We start from the raw sequence: 26,169 nt of genomic DNA on the forward strand, positions 1-26,169 counted from the left end.
GCCGGAAACCCATAGAGATGGAGGAAGAAAAAGAAGAGAGCGTCGCTAGTCTTACCCAAACAACGCGGGCGGGAGTCACGAACCAGAAAGAGACTCCCAAGTTCTGAGGTAACGGGTGGGGGCGTGGCTGAGTGGCTCGCGCGGGAGACGGCGTGGAAAGAGAAGCTCGACACTCTGTTTCGCCGGCCATTACCCCTGGCGCGGCGTTGGTCGGGCGGGCTCGTTTCTCTTTCTCCGGGTGACGGGAGATTGGCGAGGCGTCCCTTCTTTCTCCTCTGGCCTTTGGCGCTTCGCGGGCAGCAGAACCGCCTCTCCCTCGCGGCGCGCTCCTCGGTTATTACGCGCGCCTGTGAGGTAACTTCGTAACGTGTGCACGCGACCCACGCGCGAAACTGCCTCCTGGCTTCTGCCCTCCGCCGGCTGGGAGCGCGGAGCTCTGGCCCTCGGTGGCGACTTGGGCGTGGAGATTCGTCTCCAAGGTCGGCCCTTAGAAAGCAGCGCCTTGTAAAAGCGGCCAGGGGGGAAACAACAGCGCCCTTTTGCTTCCATTCTCTTCCTCGAGGGACAGGAACCACTGTCAGTCGGAGGCGGCAAATTGCAGCTCAGTGGTGGCCAGAGGCCATTTCCTGCAAGTGACCCTTTTTTAAAAGGGGGAGACGTTGGCGACCTTTTGCCTGCCCTGCTTGCATCAGTTCAGCCCGTGTTTTTAGCTTTCGCAGCCCAGCTCTGTGTTGCACATACTTGTTTGGAAGCAAAGCCCCACCGTTCAGTTCACTCCCAAGCAGCTTGTGCTTCTGATCTTACAGATGCTTGCTTCAGCAAAGCATTTCTTTGTTGTGCTTAACTCTGGATGTGTTTTTGAATTAACACTCTTTTGTTACCACCCGCCCCTTTCACCTGAGGCCCTTTAACTCCTTGCAGCTGTAAACCTTGCAGCTTAAAAGTTTTAATCGTATTGCACCCACACCAGTTATTTGTCGAAGGCAGTGTATCCCAAACTCGGGTCTCCAGCTATCGGGATCGGTGGTCAGGGATGATGGGAGGGGGGTGAATAGTCCAAAAACAGCTGGCAAACCCAAGTTTGTGGAAACACTGGTCTAAGGCTTTTTATACCACCTTTCACAGAAGTTTTTGGGATAGTCTTGCAATACAACCACCACCATGAATACGCTTCAGGTTACAGACTCTGCTAACCCAGAAATACTGCTTCAGGTTAAGAACTTTGCTTCAGGATGAGAACAGAAATCGTGCTCCGGCAGCGCGACAGCAGCAGGAGGCCCCATTAGCTAAAGTGGTGCTTCAGGTTAAGAACAGACCTCCGGAACGAATTAAGTACTTAACCCGAGATACCACTGTACTTTTATTTAAAGCATGCATATTAGCCATATAGCACACATGGGAAAAAGATACTCAACAGCCCATTCTTCAATATTTATACATTGCACGGGTGTGTTAAGCATCTCATTGAAACAAACGTGGATAACATAACATCTGAGGTGACATTTTTCTTTTTTTGTGTTACAATCAGGCTTAATTATTATTGCAATATAAAGTACTACTTAAGAGCTTCAAAAATATAGACTTCAGCAACTGCCATATGTGTACATACCTAGAATTATGCCCAAATGAACAAAGTCAGACTGAATAAAAAAGAATAGGGAGTGGGGTGACTTTGTAAGGAACAGCAAGATACTCAAGTTGAGTAGCACAAATCTACTGTATGTAGCTCAATAGCTATCTTGCATTTGTTTTAAAAAGATGCTGAGTTTCCCAAGCAGTAATATGTTGCTTACATTTATAAATTTGCTTTTAAACATGTAGCTGTCACTCAGAAAACCTTGGAACAATACACATCTTTGTGAGAAACTTTACAAAACCTTTTATAGCAGGGGTGGAGAATAAAATCTGTCTGGTGGCCCAGATGGGTGGGGGGACTGCCCATCTGTCAGTCACCTGGCATAATCATTGCCTGTCAGCCTGATCCTGTTTCCCACCCTTCTCCACACATTAAATTCAAACAATGTGATGTGGAGAAGTATGCCTTGCCTCTCCAGTACAGGTGTTGAACCTTTGTCAGTGTTTACCAGTCTCTAGAAGTGGCTCGACTTTCTTATCTGAGATCTTTGCATTTCCCTCATGTGTGCTCACAAGTTGACCTTTCCAACTTAAGCTTTCTGGGGGGAAATATTAAATGAGTGAGTTTTATTTTAAAAAATAATGTAAGTATGTTATTTGGTATATTTTTAATTGGGTTTTAGCCCACATTATTAAATCAGCCCATTGAGGCAGGCATACAGAGGATACACACATCAGAATCTTTCACCCTGGATCTTTTTTTCTCTAAAATGGCTTCATCACTTGCAATAGTTCCGCCAGAAGATAAACCCATTAGTTCCTGAATGGCTAATATTTCGTAGCTCTATGTTTGATGCTCTAAAAGAGAGCAGGGCACAAATATAGCAAAAGAATTGCAAACAAGCTTTTTTATGTAGAAAGGCCCATATAATTGGTACTTTTGGCTTTATATCAATATAATCTGCAACAATGTAATCCCTTTGTTATCGGAAACAATCCACATACTTTACTAAAGCACTTGCAAAATCCAGATAGCAAGCGAGTAATAAGTCTGGTTTGTTACCTTGCAAATTATCTTTCATTTATAAGGTGCTTAAGGTGCTTGATACGTGGCCTACAAATTTATTGAAGTGACAACTATTCCCTGCATACTTAAAGTAAACTGTGTAAATCTTCACCTTTCCTTTTCTCAATTGTCAGACACATCTCACGTTTTGCAGTCACCTAGAGACGGATTGGACATGGTGATGAATTACTGTGGCATAACCTTTATTTTGCTTACTTTTTTAGCTGCCCTAAAGGATGTGATTTCAGGATGGAGGCATTGCTAGAAAGAATACAGGGCAGGTATGTGTATACTAGTACTAGTTACCAATGGCTTTATTCAGATGCATACATTACACAAATGCATAGATTACACTGAACCAGGAAGATGGGTTTGCACATGTGCTTCACATGTCAGGCTCTTCACAGTCCCAGATATGATAGTTACTTCCACAGTAATTGCGCTCACAGATCCTGTTTTGCTAGCATTATCTGAAAGAATTATGCTCTTCCTCAGATGTGCACTATCTCTGGTGGGTATTACCATTTTGACAGAAAAATAGCAGCTACAGCTTCCAGAATGTGCTTATGAAGCTGCTCTTCCTGAAATCCTCTAGAACAGGGGTGCCCAACCAGTCAACTGTGATCGACAGGTCGACCCCTGGGTGATCGTGGTTGATCGCAGGATCCTTACCGCTCGAGTTGTTTAGAATCATGTCTCCGCCCCCCTCCCCCCTTGGTCTTTCACTGCGTCACGTTTAGTAACAACTTTGGTCTGCCCCCCCCCCCCCAACTGGTAGATCACTGCCAGTTTTTCCCCCTGGGAGTAGATTGCATCTCCTGGGAGTTGGACATCCCTGCTCTAGAACATATTTTCCTCTTTGATCTTGTTGTTTTCATTAAAGGGACAGTGTATCTGTGTTTCTTCAGCTTTCTTACACAGAACTTGACACCCTAAGAATCTTGGCTTTTTATTATTGAACAAGCATATTTTCCTTATGTGTCAGTCATGTCTTTGGAAGGGTCAGAAACTGCAAAGATGTAACCCATGTTTTCAGGAGATCAGGCTGTTGTCCAGCAATCCCTCACAAAGCATCGGTCCTATTTTTACCTTGCTTAATTATCATTCCCATTTACCCACAGCCATCTCAGTTGTCACTAAAATACCATATTTTGTGCCCCATAGGACGCTCTGGCCCATAGGACACACCTAGTTTTTTGGGGGGGAAATAAAGAAAAAAAATTTTATTCCCCCCCCCCCCCAGGTGCGGGGCTGGAAGAACCAGGTTGGGGAACAGCGGGAAGGCGCGCTCTGCCTCCCCGCTGTCCCCCGAGCTTGTGGGGCTGGCGATGGGGAGAAGTGCGCTGATCCCGGGACTGCAGGCAGCTCTGCGCAGCCATCGGGAGCGGGGCGGGACTTCACGCCCGGCTCCCGGTGGCCGTGCAGAGCTGCGCTGATCCCGGGACTGCAGGCAGCTCTGCGCAACCACCTGGAGCGGGGCGGGACTTCGCGCCCGGCTCCCGGTGGCCGCGCAGAGCTGCGCTGATCCCAGGACTGCAGGCAGCTCTGCGCGGCCACCGGGAGCGGGGTGGGACTTAAAAATATTTGGACATTCTTAGGAAAATGAGGCATTTAAAACTCCACTTAACACTTGCTTGTTGTTGTGCTTAGGATTTGGGGTGGACCACAAAGTTACGTGGTCCAAGCCTGATAAATTCAAATTAGCTGAAGCCCTTCTGGTCACTTTCATTTTTAAAAAATAATATGACCCCTGGTGTTATGCAGGCTTCCCAGCTTTTATCCCTGTGAGTGTATTGTGGGGAATCATTGTATGCTGAAGTTACATTGCATTGCCCCGTTACATGCTCTCTGTTGGTGCTTTTGGCTGGAGGAACCCATCCCTTAGCATAGCAATAAAAGGAAGTATTACCATTGCCTGATTATTATGGTGTGTATGAGGGAGTGAGAGAAGCAAGGAAAGCTTTGCTTACCTGGTATCTCTCTCCGGTATTTGCTCCATGATTAAAGCAACTGTGCATGGTTTACCATGGAAAAACAGATACAAATAAGGGATGAGGATAATTTATTTATTTTTAATAGAAGTTTCCAGACTTCATGTGAAGCAGAACTACAGGAGCTGATGAAGCAGATAGACATAATGGTGGCCCATAAGAAAACTGAATGGGAAACTCAAACCCGGGCACTAGAATCCTGCTTGGATGTGCGAGAGCAGGAACTGTCCTCTCTCAGGAATGCATTGGATGAGAAATGTAAAGAGGTACTTTTATAGCTTTGGTGCTATGTGTACTTGTCTATGCTTTCCTTTCTGAAATTTCACTGCAGTCTGTTGCACTGCATAAAGTTGTACCCCCTCTCATCTTTCCTATATCCTTTTAGCAGTTTATGAATGCTGAATCAAAAATCCTGAAAGACTAGCATTACAACTTCAGCATAAAAAAGGAGTAAAATATTCCAGTTCTAAAAAAAATCTGGAGAAAATAAAATGTATTCACCTGGCTCCAAAGGTGATGTTGGGCTTGGCATCAGTAGAGCCTCATTGAGGGAGAGAATTCCATAATGGCATCATCAGCCCAGGAAAGGCTATATCCATGGCCACTACCTATCTCACTTGTGGGCTGGGGCAGGTGTGGGGAGACCTCACAGCAAGATCTTTGAGCTTAGTGCTGAGGCAGATTCATGTTGAAGAAGATAATCCTTCAGGCACTCTGGTCCCAAGGTGTTTTGGACTTTAAAAACTTTATATTGTGCTCAGAAACAGACTGATAGCCAGTGTTTTTCCAGAACTAACGATTAGCCTCAGTCAATATCTTTTCCACATAATTTTGTATGAACTAACATTTCTTCAGCCTTCAATGACAATCTTAAGTACAACTCATTACACAAGTCTAAAAGAGGCTACCGGAGTGTGAATAGCTATAGCCACATTATATGCATTATATGAAGCTCCGTAACACAGTGTAATAACACAGTTGTGGGGCAGAGCAATATTTCACTGCATCACTTTCTTGAATGAAACTACTGAAGAACAGTAACCCAAATTCTTGCTTGCGATACCTGAACCTGAAGGATACCACGCTTGATGTATCTAAAGCTGCTGAATATTCCAGGAGAGTCGGAAGATTTGCCTTGTCCTTCTTCCAGGATAGAAATCAAGCCTTCTTATTTTGTTTAACATAATATATTATATTCCAGATAATGGTTTAAATTTTACTTTCCTCTTTAGAATGTGACACGGCATCTTGGGTTTATTCTGCAGTTGTTTCATTGTTACTGTGTATAGCTGGCACAGACAGTGTGCATTCTTTTTCCAGTTCCTTATTGTGGCAGGCTATTAATCTCACTTCTGAATAGGCTAATTATAGGCTTATTAAAATGTAATGAAGGCCTCCCTTTGGGAGCACAAACAATTTCTAGGAGCTGCACAAGCTTGTTCTGACACTATTTCCAAACCTCACACTGTGTCTACCTTGGCTCAAGAGAGAAAGTATAACCTGTGTTCCATTTTCCAATCAATGTTAATGTGGGCAGATGTGCTACCTCCTCAGTTTTGTAGATTGTTGCTGCTTTGGGAGGGAAATTGAGTCATTTTCCCCCCTGCTTTGCAGGTGTTCTTGCTCCTCTCTCCACCTTGGGAATTTAGAACATGCCAGGGGCAAAAGAGACACTTGCTCTATCCCATTTCACTGATCAGCCAAATCAGTGGTCTTCTGTTTTCTTTGTTACACTTGGGTAGACTCAACCACTTATTTGTGGTGGAGAGATCATTGTAGCAAAGTCTGAGGAAAATAACGTGTAGTGAACCCTTCCTTAATTGTGCTGTACAGGATGATTTTCACAGTTTCTTCACTTTAGTGACTTTTTCCATTGTCCCATAAAAGTTGGAAAATAAAAGGAGAGGGTTTCTGCTGTTGGTCAAATGACATTTGGTGTCTTTCAGATTGAAAGGCTGTGTCAGCGACTAGAAGGGATGGAACAACTGAATCGTGATATGACTATGGAATATGAACAGCAGTTACGAAAAGTCCAGGAAGAGGTGAGCCTCCTCAAGTCCAGCTTTTATTTTATATTGTAGGTTATGATATTGCCATGTCTATAATCTTGTCATCTCATATATATATATATATATATATATATATATATATATATATAATATGATGCAGTTCACATGAAAGTGCAAAAACAAGAACCTGAATCATGCATATGTCAATTCTTCCTAAAACCTTTTAACATCCACTTTTTAACTTGTGGAATTTGCAGTGATTGCTGTTTTGCCTATTTAATGGATGCAAACATTCAGCAGTTATGTTATTGCAATGGACATAAAAAGTGCAGTTTATTTTCTACATAATCACTGTGGGTTTTAACATGGATGTAAACATAAAAAGATTTTGCTTCACGAAATGTTTGCAGTCTTTCCCTCTATGGCGTACTTTTATTTCCAGGAATTTAGAGAAAGTTTAAATTAAAGTAAGTACTTGATTGTTTTTAGTTCAACGAAGTCAAGCGGTATTAATAAGAGAACAGTTCACATACAGCTGAGTATGTCTACTCATTATTGGGAAAATGTTGATGGCGTACATAAGGAGTTGGGGAACGTGGAGCTCTCTAGCTGTTGCTGGAGTCCAAATCCCATCATCCTTGACCATTGGCAATGCTGATGGGAATTGGAATAACATCTGGAGGGTCACTGTTTCCCTATCCACAGCATATGTGTACCTTGATTTGTTCCTTGTTTTACTCCATTGGGAGATCTCAAATAGCTTTACTTCTGCTCAACTATCTATAGAACACTCGTTAAGCCCAGCATTTTCAAATATCCAGTTCATTTATATCATGTAGACAGCTCCACTTCTTTTTGCTGGTGGTAGTACAGTGGGCGCTCGGGTTGCGAACGTGATCCGTGTGGGAGGCACGTTCGCAACCCGCAGCGCTGAGTCTGCGCACGTGCAGGTTGCGATTTGGCATTTCTGCACATGTGCAAAGCGTGATTTAGCGCATGTGTGAGCGCCGAAACTCAGAACTAACCCGTCTGGTACTTCCGGGTTTGGCACGGTGCGCAACTCAAAAACACGCAACCTGAAGCGTCTGTAACCCCCGAGGTATGACAGTATATCATTCTAATGGCTGTTGAGCTGCCTTTGCAAAGTCAGTTGGTAGCTTCAGTATGGTTGGGTGGGTTGGGGGCAGCTCAGCTCAGAGTATTAAGTTCAGATCTTGCTTTCCCTGTGCTAATGGTTCCTTTAAACCACAGTTGTGTGGGGTGGACTGCTTATATTACAGCAGCTTCTCTGTGTATTATTCTCATGGGGAATTTGTGTCTGTTTTCTTCCTGGGGCCTTGTCCTATATGTTTCCTTGCTGTGTTCAGTGAAGCTTACTTCAAGTAAGTGTGTATATGGTTGCAGCCGAAATCTGATTTAAAAAAAAATTCTGTAAGAAAATAAGGAACAAAGGGCTTGCTGTACTGCAGCTATTTCGCTATAAGGAGTTGGGTGCTGTGACAGCTTTTCATGTTTGGCCTTCGCTTTTGTCCTCCTTTCTTCTTGCTTGTCAGCTGCTTGAAGTTAAATGCCATATGAGACTTGTAATGCATTAACCTTTTTCTCTGGAGAGTTGGTTCAAGTGCGGCCTACTGTAGGCCATAAATAAAATTAATTTTGTGCTGTTGCTTTAGCAATCTGAAGACATCTGTCTACATTTTTAGAAGTCTTTTCATTCCAGCATGAGTAATGGTGCTTGTTTAGGAGATTCCCCCATGGGGATAGTAAGGATTCTGCCAAGCAAGATTGAGGTGCAGTGGCAGATATTTGCAAAGGTTGGAAGCTGGACTGGCAGCAGTATGGGGGCAGTCAGGAAGGCTGAAGAGTGTTAGCAATTCACTAAGTATAGCAGCAGGCAGTCTATGTGTATACTAGCACTAGAGTGTGTAGTGTCACAATTTTTACTCTTAAGTGGTGCCCCCTTTTAAGAGTAGTGGTACTGCTATCTGGAATATCCACATTTGAATCATAAAATTACTGTAATTTTAAGCACTTGGTCCACGACTAAAAATACCCCTCTCAATACATGCAGCATTACTAAGAGACCAACTTGACTGACTCTTAGTGCAGATCCAAGTCATCAAACCTGAGCATCCACAGCTGCCGCCTGCCATGAACCACTGTTGGCATTATTGGCAGCACCAGCAGCAGATTTGCTCTGTGCTTATAATAATAATTTATTATCTTGCTAATTATGCTGTTTTAAATGTGCACCTTGTATTTGACTTCCTTTAATAATGTTTTCTTTTAATGTTTAAGATAATGTTGTTAACCTTGCGGCATTAAATGTACATTCTGTAGTTTACCTCTTTCGTAATGCTTTATTTTGAAAACCTTAAGACAATATTTTAGTTTCCTGTTACTTAAGTTGCTTTGAGTTTATACATTATACTTGACTTTCTTCAGTAATGTTTTATTCTGGATTGTTTGATTTGGTGTTTTAATGTCAGTTGTAAACTGCTTTGAATTTCCCCCCTAAAAAATATAAATAGGTATGGAAATGAAAATAATAGTAGTAGTAGTAGTAGTAGTAGTAGTAGTAGTAGTAGTAGTTTAATCTTTACTGCGAACTGTCTGTTCTCTTTACAGCATTTCCAGAGTTGTTCTAGATTGCCTTAAGATTTTGAAATGTATACTTTTTCTGAATAAGTATGCATGCCATGGATGCTATAACACTGATAGCTCATAGTTCCCTGCCAGTTCCCTCCCCGCTTCTTTACACTTGTTTCATCATATTTTCTGATCTATCATAACTTCAGCCTACTTTCTGTTCTCTCTCCCCCCCCCCCCTTCTTTATTTTCTGCTTTGCAGTCTTTTATTATTTTGTGAGTTGTTGGTTTGGAGGGAGTTAGAATAGGGATTTATTGGGAATATTTACTTTTGTGGGTTGTATTATTTTTATCCCTCCTCCATTTGTTGTAATAATGAAGTGTCCAAATAAAAAATAGAAAATCCATAATAAAAATGTATCCTACAAAGTTTCAATATTGCTTCAGAAAGCCTGTGTTCCTCTACTTCAGCACCAATCACAATGCTGTGAATTGCCTTGCTTTTCATACAGCTAGCTAGGCTGAAGAGAAGCTATGAGAAACTGCTGAAGAAACAACTGAAAGAAGCAAGGAAATTACCCTCCAGGAGCCAAGAGGAGGACCAATCTGAAGTAAGCATCCTGACTAAGAAGTTAGAGGTAAGTGGATAAAATTCAGTCCTGGTCCGGGTTTCATAAATTCAGAACTATGGAACTCAATGGGGCTTACTTCTGAGTAGATATGAATTGGCCTGTAGTTTCTTTTCTCTAGTGCTTTCTGAGCAAATATGCTTTCAGCTGTTTTTGATATACATTTGCATTGTCTCTTTGGAATCTGACGTACAAGCACTGGCAAGCACAATATTCATCAGATTTCTGAGAATGTGTGGAAGAATAAGTACTTTATTTTTGTTCAGTATGCTTTCCCCATCTGTGGTTAAAGAGCACAACTGTACATTATACAGAAGCAAGAAACCAGCCTGAACCATGACAGGTTTGATAAAAATCAGTGGTTTCCTTTGAACATATTATTTTTAAACTGATAATTTAAACATTGAAATTGGATTTATTTTAAAGTAAAAATCTGATTTAAAACAAAGCTGAAGACCCTTGGACTCAAGGAATTTGTTCCATGATTCTTTGGATTCTAGCTTTAGACTTGAAGCAAGCTATTTGCTTAGCGCCTTTGTATACGTACAGGGATCTTCAAAAGTATGTTAATTTTTCAATTATTCTCTTGCCCCTATAGAAATAAAAAAAATGCATCTGGACTGCATAACTAAATGCATTTGATTATACACAGGTATATTTAGTTGCAAATTAAATATTTAAGGTATTAAATTAGATACTTAATTATTTAAGGAAGTGGGTCCCAATTAGCTAAGTACTGCAGACCTGTTTTTCAAAAGCCAAGTCATGGGCCCCCTACTTTTGAAAATTTCGATATCTCTGTGGTAGTTTTTGTTATGTGAATGGTCCATGGACCCCCTGGGTGGGTCTGTGAACCCCCAATTGCGAACCACTGATTTAAGGTATATTTAATTGTTCGAAAAGAAATATGGCCTAATTGTTCACTCAGTTAGCAGTCACACTTTGGGTAGTGGGTGTTGTACCCCCTGATTAGCTATGCAGACCAGGACAGTGTGGAGCATCTTGGCTGGTCTCAGGCACTCTAACCTCCCTTTCTAGATTTGGACCTGAAAGGCCACGGAAAAGTGTGAGTGCATGGAGGGCAAGGTGTAAGGAAGCACAATTTGTAAAATTGCACAGCATCATTGCTGATCACAGGTCAATGCATGGGGCAATGTCTGCTTTTAAGGCGGCTTCAGATTTCTCAGTTTTGTGGATCTTGAGCCAATATGAGAGAGTCTTAATTCTGATCTTAAGCCAGCAGGTTCTTTGATCAATGAATATGTAATAACTTGCAAAAATATTTAGAAACATTTTTTATTTGCTAGCTTATTACTGTAATATTTAGCAGAGGTGTGTTTGTGTGAGTATATGAGAGAAACAGGCACCTTAGGTTGCATTTTATCCTCTGTTTTGGAACTAAACTTTGCGTATTTCCAGTATTTACAGGAATGTATCAATATATTTCTATTGTTGGGGTCCAAGAAACTTTGCAGGGGGTCTTTGTAATTTGCATTCATGACACATACTGGTACATAATGCTTATGCATTCAATCTCTGTGTGTCTACCTCCCTCTTTCTTTCTCTGTATGCACGTGCTTTTTTCAGATAGCCACATTCCAGAACTAAACCCATGCCACTGTGAGTTGAGCAGTGATGGAGTCAGAATGCTTCCTATGTCTTCCACTAGATACAGCCTTGAAAACATAAATGCTGCTTAGGGAGTTAATTATTTTAATTAAAAAATATTAAATTTGCACAGTTACAGATGTATACCATTGCCTTTATACATATGAAATCTCTGGTGTTCTGTATGAAAAGAGTGTGTGAGGATGAACCCTGAGGGCAATTAGGTAATCTCTGGTAATGGACAAGGAAAGTGCTTTTCCTGTTGTGGTTTTGAACGTGCAGGAATTAAATATACTTATGAAATCACAGAAAAATTGAGATTTCATCTGAGCTTGTACCATGGGATTTATTGCTTAATGAGAGAATTGCAATTTCTTGCAGAGTAAGTTTGTCCATCCCTACTAATTATGTCAAAAGCAGTATTTAATGTACTCATGCTACACAGCCACATCCCACAGAGTGCTTAGACAAGAACAAATAAATCATTCAGGGGTTGTGTAGCATTTTTCCAGATAAAATATATTTTACCTGGAACATTTGGAAAATGTTATATATTTGCAGTAGCATAATAACTTGGAGGACTGTGTGTGACACAGGATATGATAGAATCAGTATATATATTTTTTAATGTTCATTATTTAGAAACCCCATGAGAGATAATGATGTGTTCTGATAAACTTAGTTGAATGTGTAATGACAGATCATTCAAAGACCTGGGGATGCCTTCTTCCTTCTGTTGGCTGGAAGCATTTTGTAGGGTCTTCCAAGACCACCTTAATCTTCCTGTCACGATAAATTCAGTATTGTTTTTGAGATGCTGTATCTTTTTCTGGACCTATCATTATTGCCACAGTATACTCCATGCTTACAACCAATATGGTCTCTGTAGCATGGTCTCTATGGCAGACACTTTGAAAAACAAAACTCTTAAGAACTCTCAGATTTATAAAGGCATTTGTCCAACATCTATACACGCAATAACTGGCATAAAAATATAATGGACTGGAAACCAAAATAAAACATTCTTCTTATGAATGGTTGTATTAGATTACAGTAAGACCCCAATGTACACGGGGTTACATTCTGGGGATCGTGCCTAAAGCCAAAATTGTATATACAGTGGTACCTCTGGTTACGAACTTAATTCGTTAAGCAGGTCCGTTCTTAAGCTGAAACCGTTCATATCCTGAGGCGTGCTTTCACTAATGGGGTGTCCCGCTGTGCGTGTGCCTCTGGCACACGATTTCAGTTTGCATCCTGGGGCAAAGTTCGCAACCAGGAGCTGCTACTTCCGAATTAGCGGAGTTCGTAACCAGAGGTGCCACTGCACTCAAAACACATTGGGTTCAGTGGCGGGTGGGATTTGCCAAAGTCTCCCCCCCACCAGTTGCCCACCCCCTTTTTATTTGTTTGTTTATTGCCAAGCACATAAAGCTGAATGTGCATAAGTTAAATGCATGTACGTTGCAGGCTTACAGTACTTAATAAGGTTCTTGACTTGGATAAGGATAGGGGAAGATAGAAGATACTGGATTTGGGATAGTGGGTATTTTTCAACCAGATCGATAGCGATTACCAATTGTCTTTACAGGAGTTTCGCCAGAAATCTCTAGATTGGGAGAAGCAGCGCTTGCACTACCAGCAGCACGTGGCATCACTGGAAGCACAGCGGAAGGCTTTTTCTGAGCAGTCTGATCTCATTCAGGTAGAGTTAATGGATGAGGAGTTTGCCTTGGAAAGGATTTACTGGCAGACTTCAGAGCCTTAGCACAATTTAGGTTACCAGTGAAATGACAATGAAACTCCTGATGGAATAACCTTGTCCTGTTCAATATGTAGACAAAGCCAGGAAATAATCTGAAAACTGTACAGTGGCTGGAAGGCAATTGCCTATCTTTGCTGTCAAGTGCCAGCTGGAGAAAGGCCATAAAATGATTCTGGTTGGGTAATTGCACAGTGTGAAAGAATTCAAATACTACGTTGTTCAAAACTGTAAAGATGCCAGACAACATGCCATGTAACCTGTTTAAATAATGACTTTTAAAAATGGTGCATTTCCTATGTGGCAGGGTAACCAAGGTAGTGTTAATGCATAGCTGTGCTGTTTGTGTCTCTTGACGCAAGCGTGCAGAGCCCCTGCTGTTTCTGAAAAATTAATCTGTTCATTGAGTTAGCGCCGCTGTGGCTTAGTTTAACTGACCAGGTACCAGCTGTGAATAAACTTGGTCTGACACAAAACACTGGAGTTGCTGATAAGAAGCTCTTGCTGGGAGCTTTGCACTTAATGGACTCCACAGTTGCCACTGAGTGGAAGTTCTGCATGGCAGAAGTTGGCAGTGACAGGATTAAGGCTGACACTGATAGTGGCTTTGTGAAAGATGCTCACAGATGTGCTTGGACAAAGTAAGCCTTTTGAAGACAAATACCTTGCTGTAGCTGTGCCTGTGTTTTTGATGGCTTAGTCTATTGAAAGCAGATTTGTTTGGAGCCTTAGCTAGAAGGTCATATCAGTGACAGGGCAGCAAAAAAACCCAGGTAGTAGGATTTTGATTCTCAAAGCAGTCAAATGGCAGTATTTGGTGAAATAGTTGCAGATGCACGCAAGGATTACCACCAGTGCAACAGGACTTCCCACTCTCTCTTGCCACCTGCGCCATTCCCACATCTGTTCTTGAGGGTTGAGGGAACTTCTAGAACAGATCTAGGGGATGCAGGCGGGAGGAGAGAGGAGAACATTCCATTGGCATAGGGGAAATCCTTGCACTGACAGAACCCTAGTCTATATTTAATGTAACCCAAATAATTCTTAACTGCAGGTATGCAGTCGTCCTGTTGACATTGATTTGGGAATAAGTTGTATTAAAATCCATGTGACATACACTTGAGGGTGAATAGGATTGCCTCCTTGGATGCTGATGATGTGGGTTTTCCAGGAAAAAAAAATTTCATTTATTCATAGGCCACCTTTATCTTCCAAGGAGCTCAATAACATGTTAATTGTACATGTTATGTGAATATCAGAAAAGTTTTTCTGAAAGCCAAGCATAGTTGAGAACTGAAATACTTGATGAGAGAAAATAATTAAAGTTCACTTAGAGTGGTTTATTACATTCATAGAGATTCAGAGCTTTACTTGGAAGTTATATTGATAAGAATACTTGTAAATATTTTAAGAAGTGAAACTCAATTACATACACTTCCCTTACATTATTTAGATTTTAAAGTGGAAAAATGAAGGCACTGAAAAGCATTTTGTTAGTTTTAACATGCTTGAAAAGCTGTGTGCATAAATATTTTTAAGGGATTGTTGACTAAAATATAATTACAACTTCCATCTTATATTTCACTAGCTTTATATCCATTCCAGTTGACCAGTTTGATTTGTATTGTGAAACAATGCATTTCTAAAAGCACAAAAATACAATACTGGAAACTTTCACACCCTACATAAGTTGGTTGGATACCTTCAGTTTAAAAACAGTGCATGCCTAGGTTGCTTTAAAACTCTCAGTTTGAAAGCTTTCCTATTCAGTAGGGAAGCCATCCTGCACAAAAGGTTTTGTGTATGTATATCCCTTAACTTGTATGTATGTCTTATGGGACACATTATGTCTGCAGATTCCAAACATATATGTTTGTCTTTATTCCCTTTATCAGTTATAGTGACCATCTAATAAGTGAAAAGGTGCTGTATTTCTTGGGAAACTTTTGTTGCAGTTGGAGAAGTTGGACATGTAAACCTCTTGCGGCTCTTTTCTTCCAGAAGTGGTGTCGTGATCACTGCTACAAGTGGACAAAAATAGAACCTAACCCATTTCATTTATGCCAGGAATGGGGAACTTAACAGAACAGTGCTCTCTGTGTTACAGGCTCAACTGTCCAGCCGGAAGCAAATGTTTGAGTCTGTGGAGCTGGCGAGCCAATCTGAAATCCATCACTTAACTAGCAAGTTGGAAAGGGCCAATGACACTATCTGTGCCAATGAACTGGAAGTGGAAAGGCTGAATATGAAAGTGGATGATTTAACTTCTAGCAATCAGAAAATTTTGGAGGAACATCAAAGAGTACTAGATGAGCTGAAAGTTTCCCGGAACTCACTGGAGGTCTGTGAGTGAATTGCTTGGAAGCAGGTTAATATACAGCTTGTAATGGTAGTGGGCTGGCAAGTCACTAATTAAATAGGCTTCCTCCCAGCTTTATCCTGAGCCTAATTGAGAAGCAATGTCTGACAGGGAAGGGATTGTTCCAAGTTGTCCTCCTCTTTGGGTATATATGCACAAGCACAATAGCTTGCTTATTCTAAAATCTTAATCCCATTTGTTGTATCTTTGCATCACTAATTTCCATCTTCTCCTCTGAAGGTTCTACATGAAGAAAAGATGGAACTTAGGGCCACTCTGCTCTCTCAGGAGGACTTCATTAACAACTTACAGATGCATAAAGAACAATTACAGAAGGAAGTGTCCAAACTAACTGAAACCTTGCAAAACAAAGAAGCTTTTGTCAGGTATGGTTCTTGGCATCAAAACATACCGAAATTATACCCTTTGCCTGAAACCTAGATATTCCTAGATGTCTAGGAAAAGTCTGTAGCACATGTGTTTTTCCAACCCAACTGAAGATAGATAGTGATTAGTATTCAGCATTTGCTAAAAATGTTATTTAAAAAAAGGAAAAAGAGGCAGGATTATATCAGTCCACAACATGGTTTAAGGTGGATTTTCTAAATGTTTCTTGGAGAGAGAAAGAGAAAATAGATTTTATATTTTTAACTGACTGTCAATGGTAACTGTTGCCAGTTTGAGAGGCTTTCAGTGAGGCATCAAAACATCCAGTGGAAGTTACCATAATCTACCTCTCCCTTTTGAGAACTACTTCAGTAGGTTAACAAATACACTTGCTAAATTTAATTGTTTGTTCTTGTAATAGTAGAATAATGCCTCTGGTTATTTATTCTCTACACCACCAATCCTACTTCTCTGAATTAAAAATTGCCACTGTAGTAAATTCATGCATTTTGAATTACATTTTGTGAGGGTACACATGGGCTGCTTTTAGGATTTTGTACTACCGTCCAGTGAAATATGTGAAATTTCAGCCAGACCAAATGCATTTATTGAATGTCTTATTATTTGTTCCTTTTATTTCAAGGATCCACAAATTTTGACTGGCCTTGATAAGCAAGGACACTTGTGTTTGACATAGACCCCATCTCACGTGGGGGATGGGGTCTTGTCTCTTGGCAACATACTGAACTTGAGGTAATTGGAGAACATTCAAAGCCTAGCACAAATGTGAGAATTAGCCTTCTCCCCTTCTCAGATGGTATGGAAGGAGGCAAAGGCTTATCCCTGTTGCGTATCCTACTCACTAGGATGGAGTCAGTCACCAGATATTTGTCAGATCATCTCTGGCGAGCAGATATATGGACCTTTGCTTTATTGTATGACTTTAAAGTGTTTCAATTTTCCCCCAAAAAACCCTCTTGTTGGATGTTGGCTTTCATAAGTTGAGCACTTTTCTTGGGCAGAAATTGTAAGGTGGATGATAATACTAGAATTGAGTCATACTTCCCATCCTCTTTCCTTACCGATTAACACCTGGAACAGCATTTTAAACTGTAAGATCCTTGTGACTGATAGTTACGACCTACTGAGAGTCCCTAAATTACTGCTCCAAGCTTTAAAAAGGCAGTAGTAACTAACTGACGTGCTTTTCTTGTAACACTAAGCCAAACCATTGCTGAAAACAAATGTGTGGTCTCCCGGAAAAGAGTGTGGCTGCTTCATTTGTTCTTGAGTCCTCATGCAAGGTGAACCATGATTTGGGTTAGTGTATTGTCCAACCCAGGTTCTTGGTTTGCCTCCTTCAGACAAACCACAAGCTTTAACCAAGGTTTGTTCTTGAATTACAGCTTGTGGTTTGTTTTGAGGAGACAAACCATGAACCTTGATTCGGATGACACACTAAGCCAAACCATGGCCTATATCACAGCAGTAGCAGTACCAGTACCAGTGGGGAAGCAAAGTTGCCACAATCTCCCTTCTAGTATGGTTTGGCTTAGCATTACATGTGAACTGGGCCATAGCTCTGCCTGGCCAGGTGAGTAACACGCAAGGGCTGCGCTGTTCCCTTTTTCATTGGCAACACTGATGGTGAACATGATTATTTCTTCCACGATTATTTCATTGACGGTTAAGTGCTGTTAATGCAGAGTTGAGGTACTACTTTCTATTTTAATCATATATTTAGCACTTCAGAAACAAGCATTGCAATATTCATCTGTGTTGTGGGTCTGTTTGCACATCTACTAGAACTGGTGTGTCTGATTTAATTTGGATGTCAGAAGGCTACAATCTTCAGGAACTCACATGTCTTCCTGTACAGGTCGCTGGAAGAGTGCCTGCAGAGCAGTGAAGGAGCCAATGGAATCTATCGTAGCAGGACAGAGTTGGACAACATACACTTGCACCTAGATCATCCTGAAATTATTCATCTTGAGGGCAGGTAGATGATCATTGCAGAAATTTCTCCACCTTTACAAAAGAGTTTGAATTTAGATGAATCTTTACTGTAGCAGAGGGCTCTAATGGTGGCATAGAAATGTCTAAACTTTTTAGTAATTAGTGTTATATGAATAGGACATCCTTACTTGGAGATGCCTGACTGTAATTTAAGACATTTTTATCTCATACAAAGGTCTAAGAATCATATATGCTTGCTTTGTTGTTGTTTAGTCGTTTAGTCGTGTCCGACTTTTATGCTTGCTAGGTGACTAAAATTACAACTTCTCATCAACTGTTGAATTGTTGAGTGAGCAACAAGCTACCAAGGAAAAGTTTCTGTAACTTGGATGTTGCTCAGTGGGATTTGTGCATCAGATTTTTTTGCGGGGGCTCAGATAATTGCAAAATGGCTGCCACTCTCCTCTCTGTAGCGACTTGCTGCAATAGTTTACAAAGTCTTTTGTGTTTTGTTGTGCTTGTACCATTTTGGAATATAGCCTGAGTTCTGCAAATGCAAACCATGCCCCGCCGAGTGAATTGCTAACTGAGAAATGCCAGGAGCTGCAGCTGACAGAAGAGCACCTCTGCCAGGCCAAGGCTGAGATAAAAAAGGTGAGGGTCTTTTGTGCAAATAAAAGATGCGCAGTGATATATCATTTTAAAATAGGTTTGGGCACTGTAGGAATCGATGTTGTTACTGAAAGCCCCATTATACCTAGTAAGCACCCTTATTTTCAATGGTTGCTTCTGAGTTTTGTCTATGTATTAGATGCCATCTGTGTATTAAGTTAAGAATTTTCTCTGATGTGGCTTGATGTTCATTTTAGGGATTTTTTAGTCCATAGATTGGAACAAACTATGCAACAATCAGCTTCTTCAGTTTCTGTGTCTTAAGTCCTTCCCACAATTTTGTTTAATAGCTCAGCCTGGTCCAATGGCTAGGTCAGTGAGTATTTCATATAGAATGGAAAGCAATTTTTTTTAGTGTTCAGTTGTGTTCAGCATTAGTTTTTGAAATGGTGCTTACAATTTGACTATTGGCACCTATCACCTTTTTTGATTACCTTTTTTTGGTAATATTTTTAAAAATATTTGTCTTATTTGCACTTTAGTGTGTAGTAGAAGCTCAGGAACAGTCAGGGGGCATTGTTATAATGTGAATAATTCAGTTTGCCAGTCCACTTGTGGGTAATTTGTTAATTTATCATTAATCCCCTGTTTCAATGAAATACAACTGCCCTAAGAATGCAGAAGATCAATGTATACAGGCAGAACTATTACACTGTGCATTAGTACTGAATGAATTATGAAACAGTGCTGCTCACTAGGATTAAGTAGTAAGCAACTGGAGGACGTTGTGCTTCCAGAGAGCTTCGTATGCTGAGATTTCTGATAATCAGTGAAATGTTAACTGCAAATTTCATATATGTTTCTGTCTAGCTGAAGGAGCAGCTATTGCACAAAGAACATAGTCACAACAGTGAGTTAGAAGGAATGAAGCAGGAGGTTGCTCAGCTAACACGGGAGCTTCACCAGCGCGACATCACAATTGCCTCATCAAATAGTTGTACTTTAAACTTGGAGCAGCAACTAAAAATGGAGATTGAAAAAGCAGAACGGAAGGCAGTGGAGCACAGGGTAAATAGGCTGTTATCCCTCAAAATATTTTGATGTATAGCAATTAGAGCAGGGGGTTGCAAACCTTTATGGAGCAGTAGGCCCATCTTGCATTTTGAAAGAGTGCTGTGGGCACCAGTCACAACATGCCTGCCGTGGGAGGGGTGGCATAACAAAAAAATTGTGCAGTCATGGTGAAGCTTTTTCTATAATTGTATTTCCATACTGGAAAAGGCTAAGCCTTTTCCGCACAACTGTTAAAGGCACAAAAAGTCTGGTTTTCCCCAATGCCAACCCCAACCCATAGCCTAAAGTGCCCCATTAAACACATGTATACCATTTTACTATAAGTTGACTATGCAGTGAATTCTTAATGAGTCCCTGGTTTTTAGCTTCTCTGCAGGTAGGAGGCATGCCTAAGCCTCTTTCATAAAGTTTTCACATTTGCATTTGGCAGAGGAGTAGAGATTATTTAATATTAGAAAAAAATAATAATTTCTAGGGCATACCTAATCCCAGATGAACCCACTGCAGGAAAGATGTAGCTTGGTGTGGCGTTCATACAGAGCCCCCGGTTGTTTCACAGACTTACTGACCTATACAAAACTACTTTATTCTTCCGCTGCCACCAATTTTGTGGAAAAAACCCAGGGATCCCCGGTGAAGTATTGAGTCTCAGGTAGAGTTAACAATGAAGATTAAAGTTTATTTCAAACACAAACAAGTTTTAAAATATATTCGAAAAGCTGCCAGTCTATTCCCTCACAGTCATGTCCCTGTTTCTAACTCACTCTGACTCCTCTATCTCCCCCCCCCCCCAAAAAAAAAGAACCAACCAGAACTAACTGTCAAAACCTCTGGGCTGAGCCTCAAAATCAGGTAGGCTCCGCCAGGCTTTCTTATTGGTAAACCTATTAACCCTTTCTCTCCCCAATACAAACGTATCCCCAAAGAATGGGCAAACGCCACACTTGGTTACTAGGGAAAAAGAAAAGGCAAACTATGGAAAGTCTGAGGTCTCAAAAATAACACAGAAGCAGAGAGGCCACTAAAGGAGGAGGAAACAGCTGCTTTTTGGGACCCCAGGGATATTTGTCGCCTGGTGTCCAAACAACTCATTTATGAACTACAGCTCTCATGTATTCATTGGCAAAAACCACTACCAGCTGGGAGTAGCCAGGCTGGCTAATTTCACAGAAATTTCATAGAAAGCTGCCTGTACATTTTGATTTATAACTTTCTAGGATGGCTAGAAACTTATTTTTAAAAAACAAAATATCACAGTCTTGGGGCCCTGCCTGTGGTTTAATGATGAAGGCGGCTTTTGCAGGAATGATGGCACTCATGGGTGCCTGATTGGAGAGCCCTGCATTAGAGGAAACCATATGTTGTGGGATGACACTTCTTTGGTTGAACGGTTCCAGACCCTTTAGCTGTATTGGCACCACATTTTCAGAGTTAGCTATGAGGGCTAGAAACTTGCTAAGATTAAGGTTGCAATTCTCAGATTTGCACAAGTTTATGGGCTATATGGTTCCTCCATGTGAAATATACTAACGGGAAAAATGGTAACTTCTCCCCATCCCCCACCCTGTCACTTCAGGCTGTTTTGTCGCAGTTGGAATCTCTTAAGCAAGACAATCACCAGCTCTCAGAAATTCTTCAGAAGGTAAGTGTCTGGTGTGATGGGATGTGCTATTTGAAGTGTTGTGCACTTGTAGTCTCTCTAGAAAACACTTGGCTTTTGTGTGTGTTGCGCAGGCAAGTGCATCTTTCATATATTTATACAAAGCTTTGAAAGGTGATTTGATATTTTTATACTGAAGCTTGCAGGTTAAGTCACAGTGGGGTTTAAGTGAAATTGGTGAGACTTCTGACTAAACATCCTAAGCGTTAGGATAGAAAGATGGACAGATTGAACTATGTATATTTTATTTTCTGGGCCCACTAGGTGTCAGTACAATGTTAGTGAAGGAGAGTATAAAATGAAACATTGCAATAAAAGTTGGCATTCAAAGCCTGCTTTTGATTGAACCCCTACACATAGTTATAGTAATTTGAAGCCCATCCACATTGTCACAGAAAAATTGTGCTGTCTCTTCTCAGTAATAAGAACACTGTTGCACATGATTTCCCCTGATGAATGTTGCTGAACTGGTGGAACTTGTTTTCTGCACATGGCTGCAGCAGACAGAATTGTCTCATATTGGTAATTAAAGTGGGCATATCAGAGGGTGGTGTCTTCTTGTGCCCCTCCCCACTCCACCCCATAATTTAAGCTCTCTGGAGAGAACAAGCATTTTATAACAAAACATTGAAAATGGAATACTAGTGAAGATTTGTCTAGGGCATTTAATTTTAGTAGGTATTAAGAAGAATACAATTTGGTTTGTGTTTATAATCAAGTGAGATAATTTGGCTGTTCAGACATTGCACGAACACACACACACACACACACACACACACACACAGTCTCTTCTGTACCTTGTGAGACAACGTGTGAGCCTTGGTTTTCCTTCCATCTCTTTCCCCACTTCTGTCATTATGGGGAGAAGTGAACCAAATTGATCCTGTGTAAGTTTGAACATGGGATCTCCCTAGATTTTGGAAAATCTCCTTGTCCAGGTGTTCATTTTTACAACAGATAGGGTGAGCAGGGCAGCAGCTCATGAGTCCAATAGCCCTCTGCATAGAGGGGTGGGAATCATGTCCCTAGAGCCTCCATGGGATGGGGGGGTGGGGCGGTTTCTGAGTTTGATTTTGTTCTTCAGTTTACAAATGTATTCATATTTTGAAATGAAATTAATCTAGATCACATGTTACAAAATGCATTTCAACGTTTTGATGTGACAAGAAACAAATGGTAGGGAGCAGGTTTGATAATGTTCTACATCTCCACTTGAAAATACAGAAGGAAATTTCACTTGAAAATCTTGAATGACATCTCAGCATTTGCAGATATGTTGCAGCTCTTGCAAACTGATTAGAATAGGGAAGTGAAGGAGATGGGGTAGAGGCTGACTGAGTTAAATAATCTTACTAAGGGAAATTACTGAGCTAAAAACTTGATATTTCAAAAATGTATATGTTTGCTCAGTGTTGCTCAGCTGACGTGAGTTATGCTCTGATCTGTGTGTGCATGTGTGGTTGGATTTCTTGGTAATAGGATCTTGGACTCGTGACTCTAGAGGAGTCAGTCCCAGCTGGTTATTTAAGCTTTTCTCTGCAGTTGGCAAATACACTAATCGCACAGCGGTTTCAAATGAATGGAGTGTCAGGAGATTTTTTGTATATCCAGGTACAAGCAAGCAGTCCCATTGGCTTTGGTGTTAGTGGTGAGCTGTGCAGCTGGAACACATTTAATGTGACTGACATTTAAGTGATCACAAATTGGTCTTGAAGTTCACACCCAATTGAGATGAATGAGGGAAGCTTGTACCTATGTAGGTTTGATTAGTTCGGTCTTTCTAGATGTAGACTCATTCAGACAGCTGGTGATTGATTTACACTCTGAAGGGATTTTTTCCTAGTAGAAGACTTGGAAAATTTACTTCTTAAATTTGCAATACAAAATCAAACTTTCTAGGGAAAGCTGGGCTGGTGAACAAACACAGCAGCGCTGACTAAAGCACTTCTGTCACCTTAAGGGAAAAAGTGCCCCCCTGGCAGAATTCCAGGAAAGTTATACCAAAGCCCTAAATAAGGTGGAGTCTGAAAACCAGCGATTATTGAAAGAACTAGCAGAAACTAAAGCCAGCCTGGAAGCCTCATCCCGCAGGTCTCAGGGCAGATATGAGAATATCATGCAGCAGATGCAGCAGCAGATGACTGAGATAAAGAATGTCGAAAGCAGGTAAGATCTATGTGTTCAACAAGTTTTTCGCTTGTTCTGATGAATTGTTTACAATGGCTGAAATCCTAGTATAGCTTAACGACTATGGAGTTCTGCAGTAAGTCATTCTGCTGTTACACCTTGAAGTCTCTGTGCACTGCATGTGTTTCCCCCCTGGAACTGAAAACAGTTTGTTCCTAAACGTTCTTGCATAATATTTGCAGCTGAGAAGAGCTGGTCTGTATTGAGTGAATTATTTTTTTTAATAATCCATGTTCAGGAGACTGCAAGAGCTGCAGTGTAAGCATGAAGAAGAAATGAGAGTACTTCAGGATAAATTTGACAAGACTGTTCAGCATTATGAAGAAGAAATTCAAAAGGTGCAGCATTTGTCAACCAGAAGAGTTTTTAGTACAGCTGATGGACTGTCTCCCCAGATCAGCAGGAGCAACTCTGTTGAATCCTTGTCCTGTGATCCCCTTCTGAGATCAGATTCCTTGCCACATGGAAACAGTGAATTTACTTATATGTTCGGCAAGAATGAGAAAGAACTCCTGTCTTTGGTAAGCATGAAACGAAGTGTCACACCAAGTTATATGCAGAATCCGCGAGGGTTGAGTGTGGTGCCTAATGTAAAACCACTACCACAAATGTTTGATGTGTGTGTTGGACTAGACAAATCTTATTTGAAAAAGTCTTCCAAATGCCATGAAACCTCTGTTCAAATGAAGACTGCAAGGATTCTGTAGTAGGACAGCAGGTGGCAGCAGCTTGTTGACAAGAGGCACAGAAAGGGGTGTCCCAAGTACAACTGAATTGTTCCTTGTCTCCATGCAGACCAAAGCGGATTCCACTGCCCCTCTTCAGTTGACCTGCTGCTTATCAAAGCCTGGGTTTAAGATTGGATGAAAACATGGGCGAACAGGGAGGGCTTGCTCATAGGTCTTGCTTCTCCATCATTTCTTCCCAATTCCCTGTGCTTTCTTTGCTAGTGGTTTGCATGCACGCACATGGCATGGTGAGATTGGCCAACGCTGCGCTAGCAGTGAGTTCGTTGCTGGCATGCTGCAATTCCTTCTATGGATAAGCAGCTCTTTATCATGCCTACCTCTCTCCTAGGAAAGCTGTAAACAACATTCACACCAATACATGTAGGTCTGTGAAGGGACTAGAGGTTTCCTAACAAATCTCACTACCCTTAACAAACTACACCTCCCAGAATTATGGGGGATGTCATGTCTGTTTATAATGTTTTGAATGTGTGGTGTGATTGTGGCCTTAGACATTATAATGGTAGCTCTTGCAATGGAGAACCATGTGGAAGTGGACACACTGAAGTGGGTGGAATAGGATTTGGTGCCTACAATGTCTAGTATTAAGAAAACTAAAACATTGATATTAAGTTGTTCCTATAATATGAGCTATTGATACACTCATGTGCAATGTAGGTCTTTAGTACAGTTGCTCCAGAAAAGGCAGCATATGTCCTCTTACACTTACACAGTTTCTATTGGTTGTGCATTTAGGGTTTAACTCAACTAAGGACTTCTGCTTGTGTAACAAGGCTTCCCCACCTGCAATGACCCCAAAATTGCCTTGAGGGCACATGGGAGAAACCCCAGAACATGCGGAGGGAGGAGAGGTGGGGTTCATTCTGTCTGACAAGCTGAAATACTTGGGCAGACAGAACGATTAGAAGTGTGTGACATTGAATTCCACCCTATAATTTTATTTTTGAAAGATGTGACTCCTTGACCATAGCTTGCTGAGGTATATTGAGAATCTTGAGGGGAGCATGAAAGGCTTACAGTTCAATCCTAATCTTGTTTAATCAGAAGTCAGCCCCATTTCTGTGACTTTAAATCCTAAAAATATTTCAATTAACTTCAGTGTTTTAAAGGCAAATAATAATTACTAGAGTTTTCAGTCATGATTTCTAATGTACAACTTCATCACACCCAATCTAAGCTCAATAGATGAAAGCTTAGGTGTGGGTGTGTGCTTAAAAGCAAACTATATTGAAATAATTGAGATTAATCTCCAAGTTAACATCTTTGGATGATGGTGTAAGCCAAATACTAGCCAAATACTATATAATCCAACATTTTCACATTTTTCAGGGTTAAATATATACCAACAGTGCTGAGATGATGCTTTGCTTAGGGGATTTCTGTCCATAGATGCAGTTAAATAGTAAAATGTAGCAGTAGGCCAGAAATAATCTTCTGGTTGAGTCCTGTTCAACATATATGTTTTATTTTTAGAGCCCATTGCCTACAACAAACATTGGTGCGATTGCTGTCAAGTTCTTGGAGGAGGAAGAAGAAAGATCTCAACATATTTTAGAACGCTTAGATGCACATATTGAGGAGTTGAAAAAGGAGAGTGAAATGACAATACAGCAGTTCAAACACCAAAAGTGACATTGCTTCAAGACCCAAGGATTGGAAAGCTGGCTTAATATAAGATGCGTCAAGAAGGGGACCAAGGGAGCCTTCAGCAGCTCTTCTTTTTCCTGGTTTTAGTGGTGGTGAAACCAAGGAAATGAAGTTTGTCTGGAGCAAAGCATTATGTCTGGGGGCAGTAATTGCACTACTTTCTAGATGCCTTATTAAGTCCTGCTGCACAAGAGTGTGCAGTGACTTTCAGGAGGGAATGATGTAGCGCTTTTTTTTTTTTGGTAAAAGAAAATAAATCTATTTTATATGTATATATCCATGTGAATAAATAAAATGACAACTAACCCA

At 40.9% G+C, this 26,169-nt stretch overlaps 1 protein-coding gene across 11 annotated transcripts; it reads left to right on the forward strand.

The window, feature by feature from the left end:
- Positions 1 to 9: 9 nt before the first annotated feature.
- On the forward strand, positions 10 to 26,169 carry CEP63 (centrosomal protein 63). Of its 11 annotated transcripts, none has more exons than XM_028730898.2 (15): positions 10 to 108; positions 2,866 to 2,922; positions 4,721 to 4,898; positions 6,579 to 6,674; positions 9,743 to 9,868; positions 13,059 to 13,172; positions 15,337 to 15,570; positions 15,829 to 15,974; positions 17,855 to 17,974; positions 18,471 to 18,585; positions 19,414 to 19,611; positions 21,194 to 21,259; positions 23,238 to 23,443; positions 23,703 to 23,985; positions 25,687 to 26,169. In XM_028730898.2, the coding sequence occupies exons 2-15, from the start codon at positions 2,891 to 2,893 to the stop codon at positions 25,843 to 25,845; spliced, it is 2,073 nt and encodes a 690-aa protein (XP_028586731.2). In that variant the 5' UTR covers positions 10 to 108; positions 2,866 to 2,890; the 3' UTR covers positions 25,846 to 26,169. The 11 variants fall into 11 exon arrangements, with proteins under 11 accessions (XP_028586731.2, XP_028586734.2, XP_028586733.2 ...); XM_028730901.2 differs by having other exon boundaries at positions 4,724 to 4,898; XM_028730900.2 differs by lacking the exon at positions 10 to 108 and adding an exon at positions 135 to 354 and having other exon boundaries at positions 4,724 to 4,898.

This window comes from Podarcis muralis, chromosome 6 (assembly GCF_964188315.1).
Source record: "Podarcis muralis chromosome 6, rPodMur119.hap1.1, whole genome shotgun sequence".
Lineage (NCBI taxonomy): Eukaryota > Metazoa > Chordata > Lepidosauria > Squamata > Lacertidae > Podarcis > Podarcis muralis.

What these genes read in the sequence shown, in the direction of transcription:
- CEP63 (XM_028730898.2), top strand. Translation starts at nt 2,891, where the DNA reads ATGGAGGCATTGCTAGAAAGAATACAGGGCAG. An exon ending in CTAGAAAGAATACAGGGCAG is followed by an intron (nt 2,923 to 4,720) that starts GTATGTGTATAC and finishes TATTTTTAATAG; the next exon opens with AAGTTTCCAGACTTCATGTG. An exon ending in ATTATTCATCTTGAGGGCAG is followed by an intron (nt 17,975 to 18,470) that starts GTAGATGATCAT and finishes TTTGGAATATAG; the next exon opens with CCTGAGTTCTGCAAATGCAA.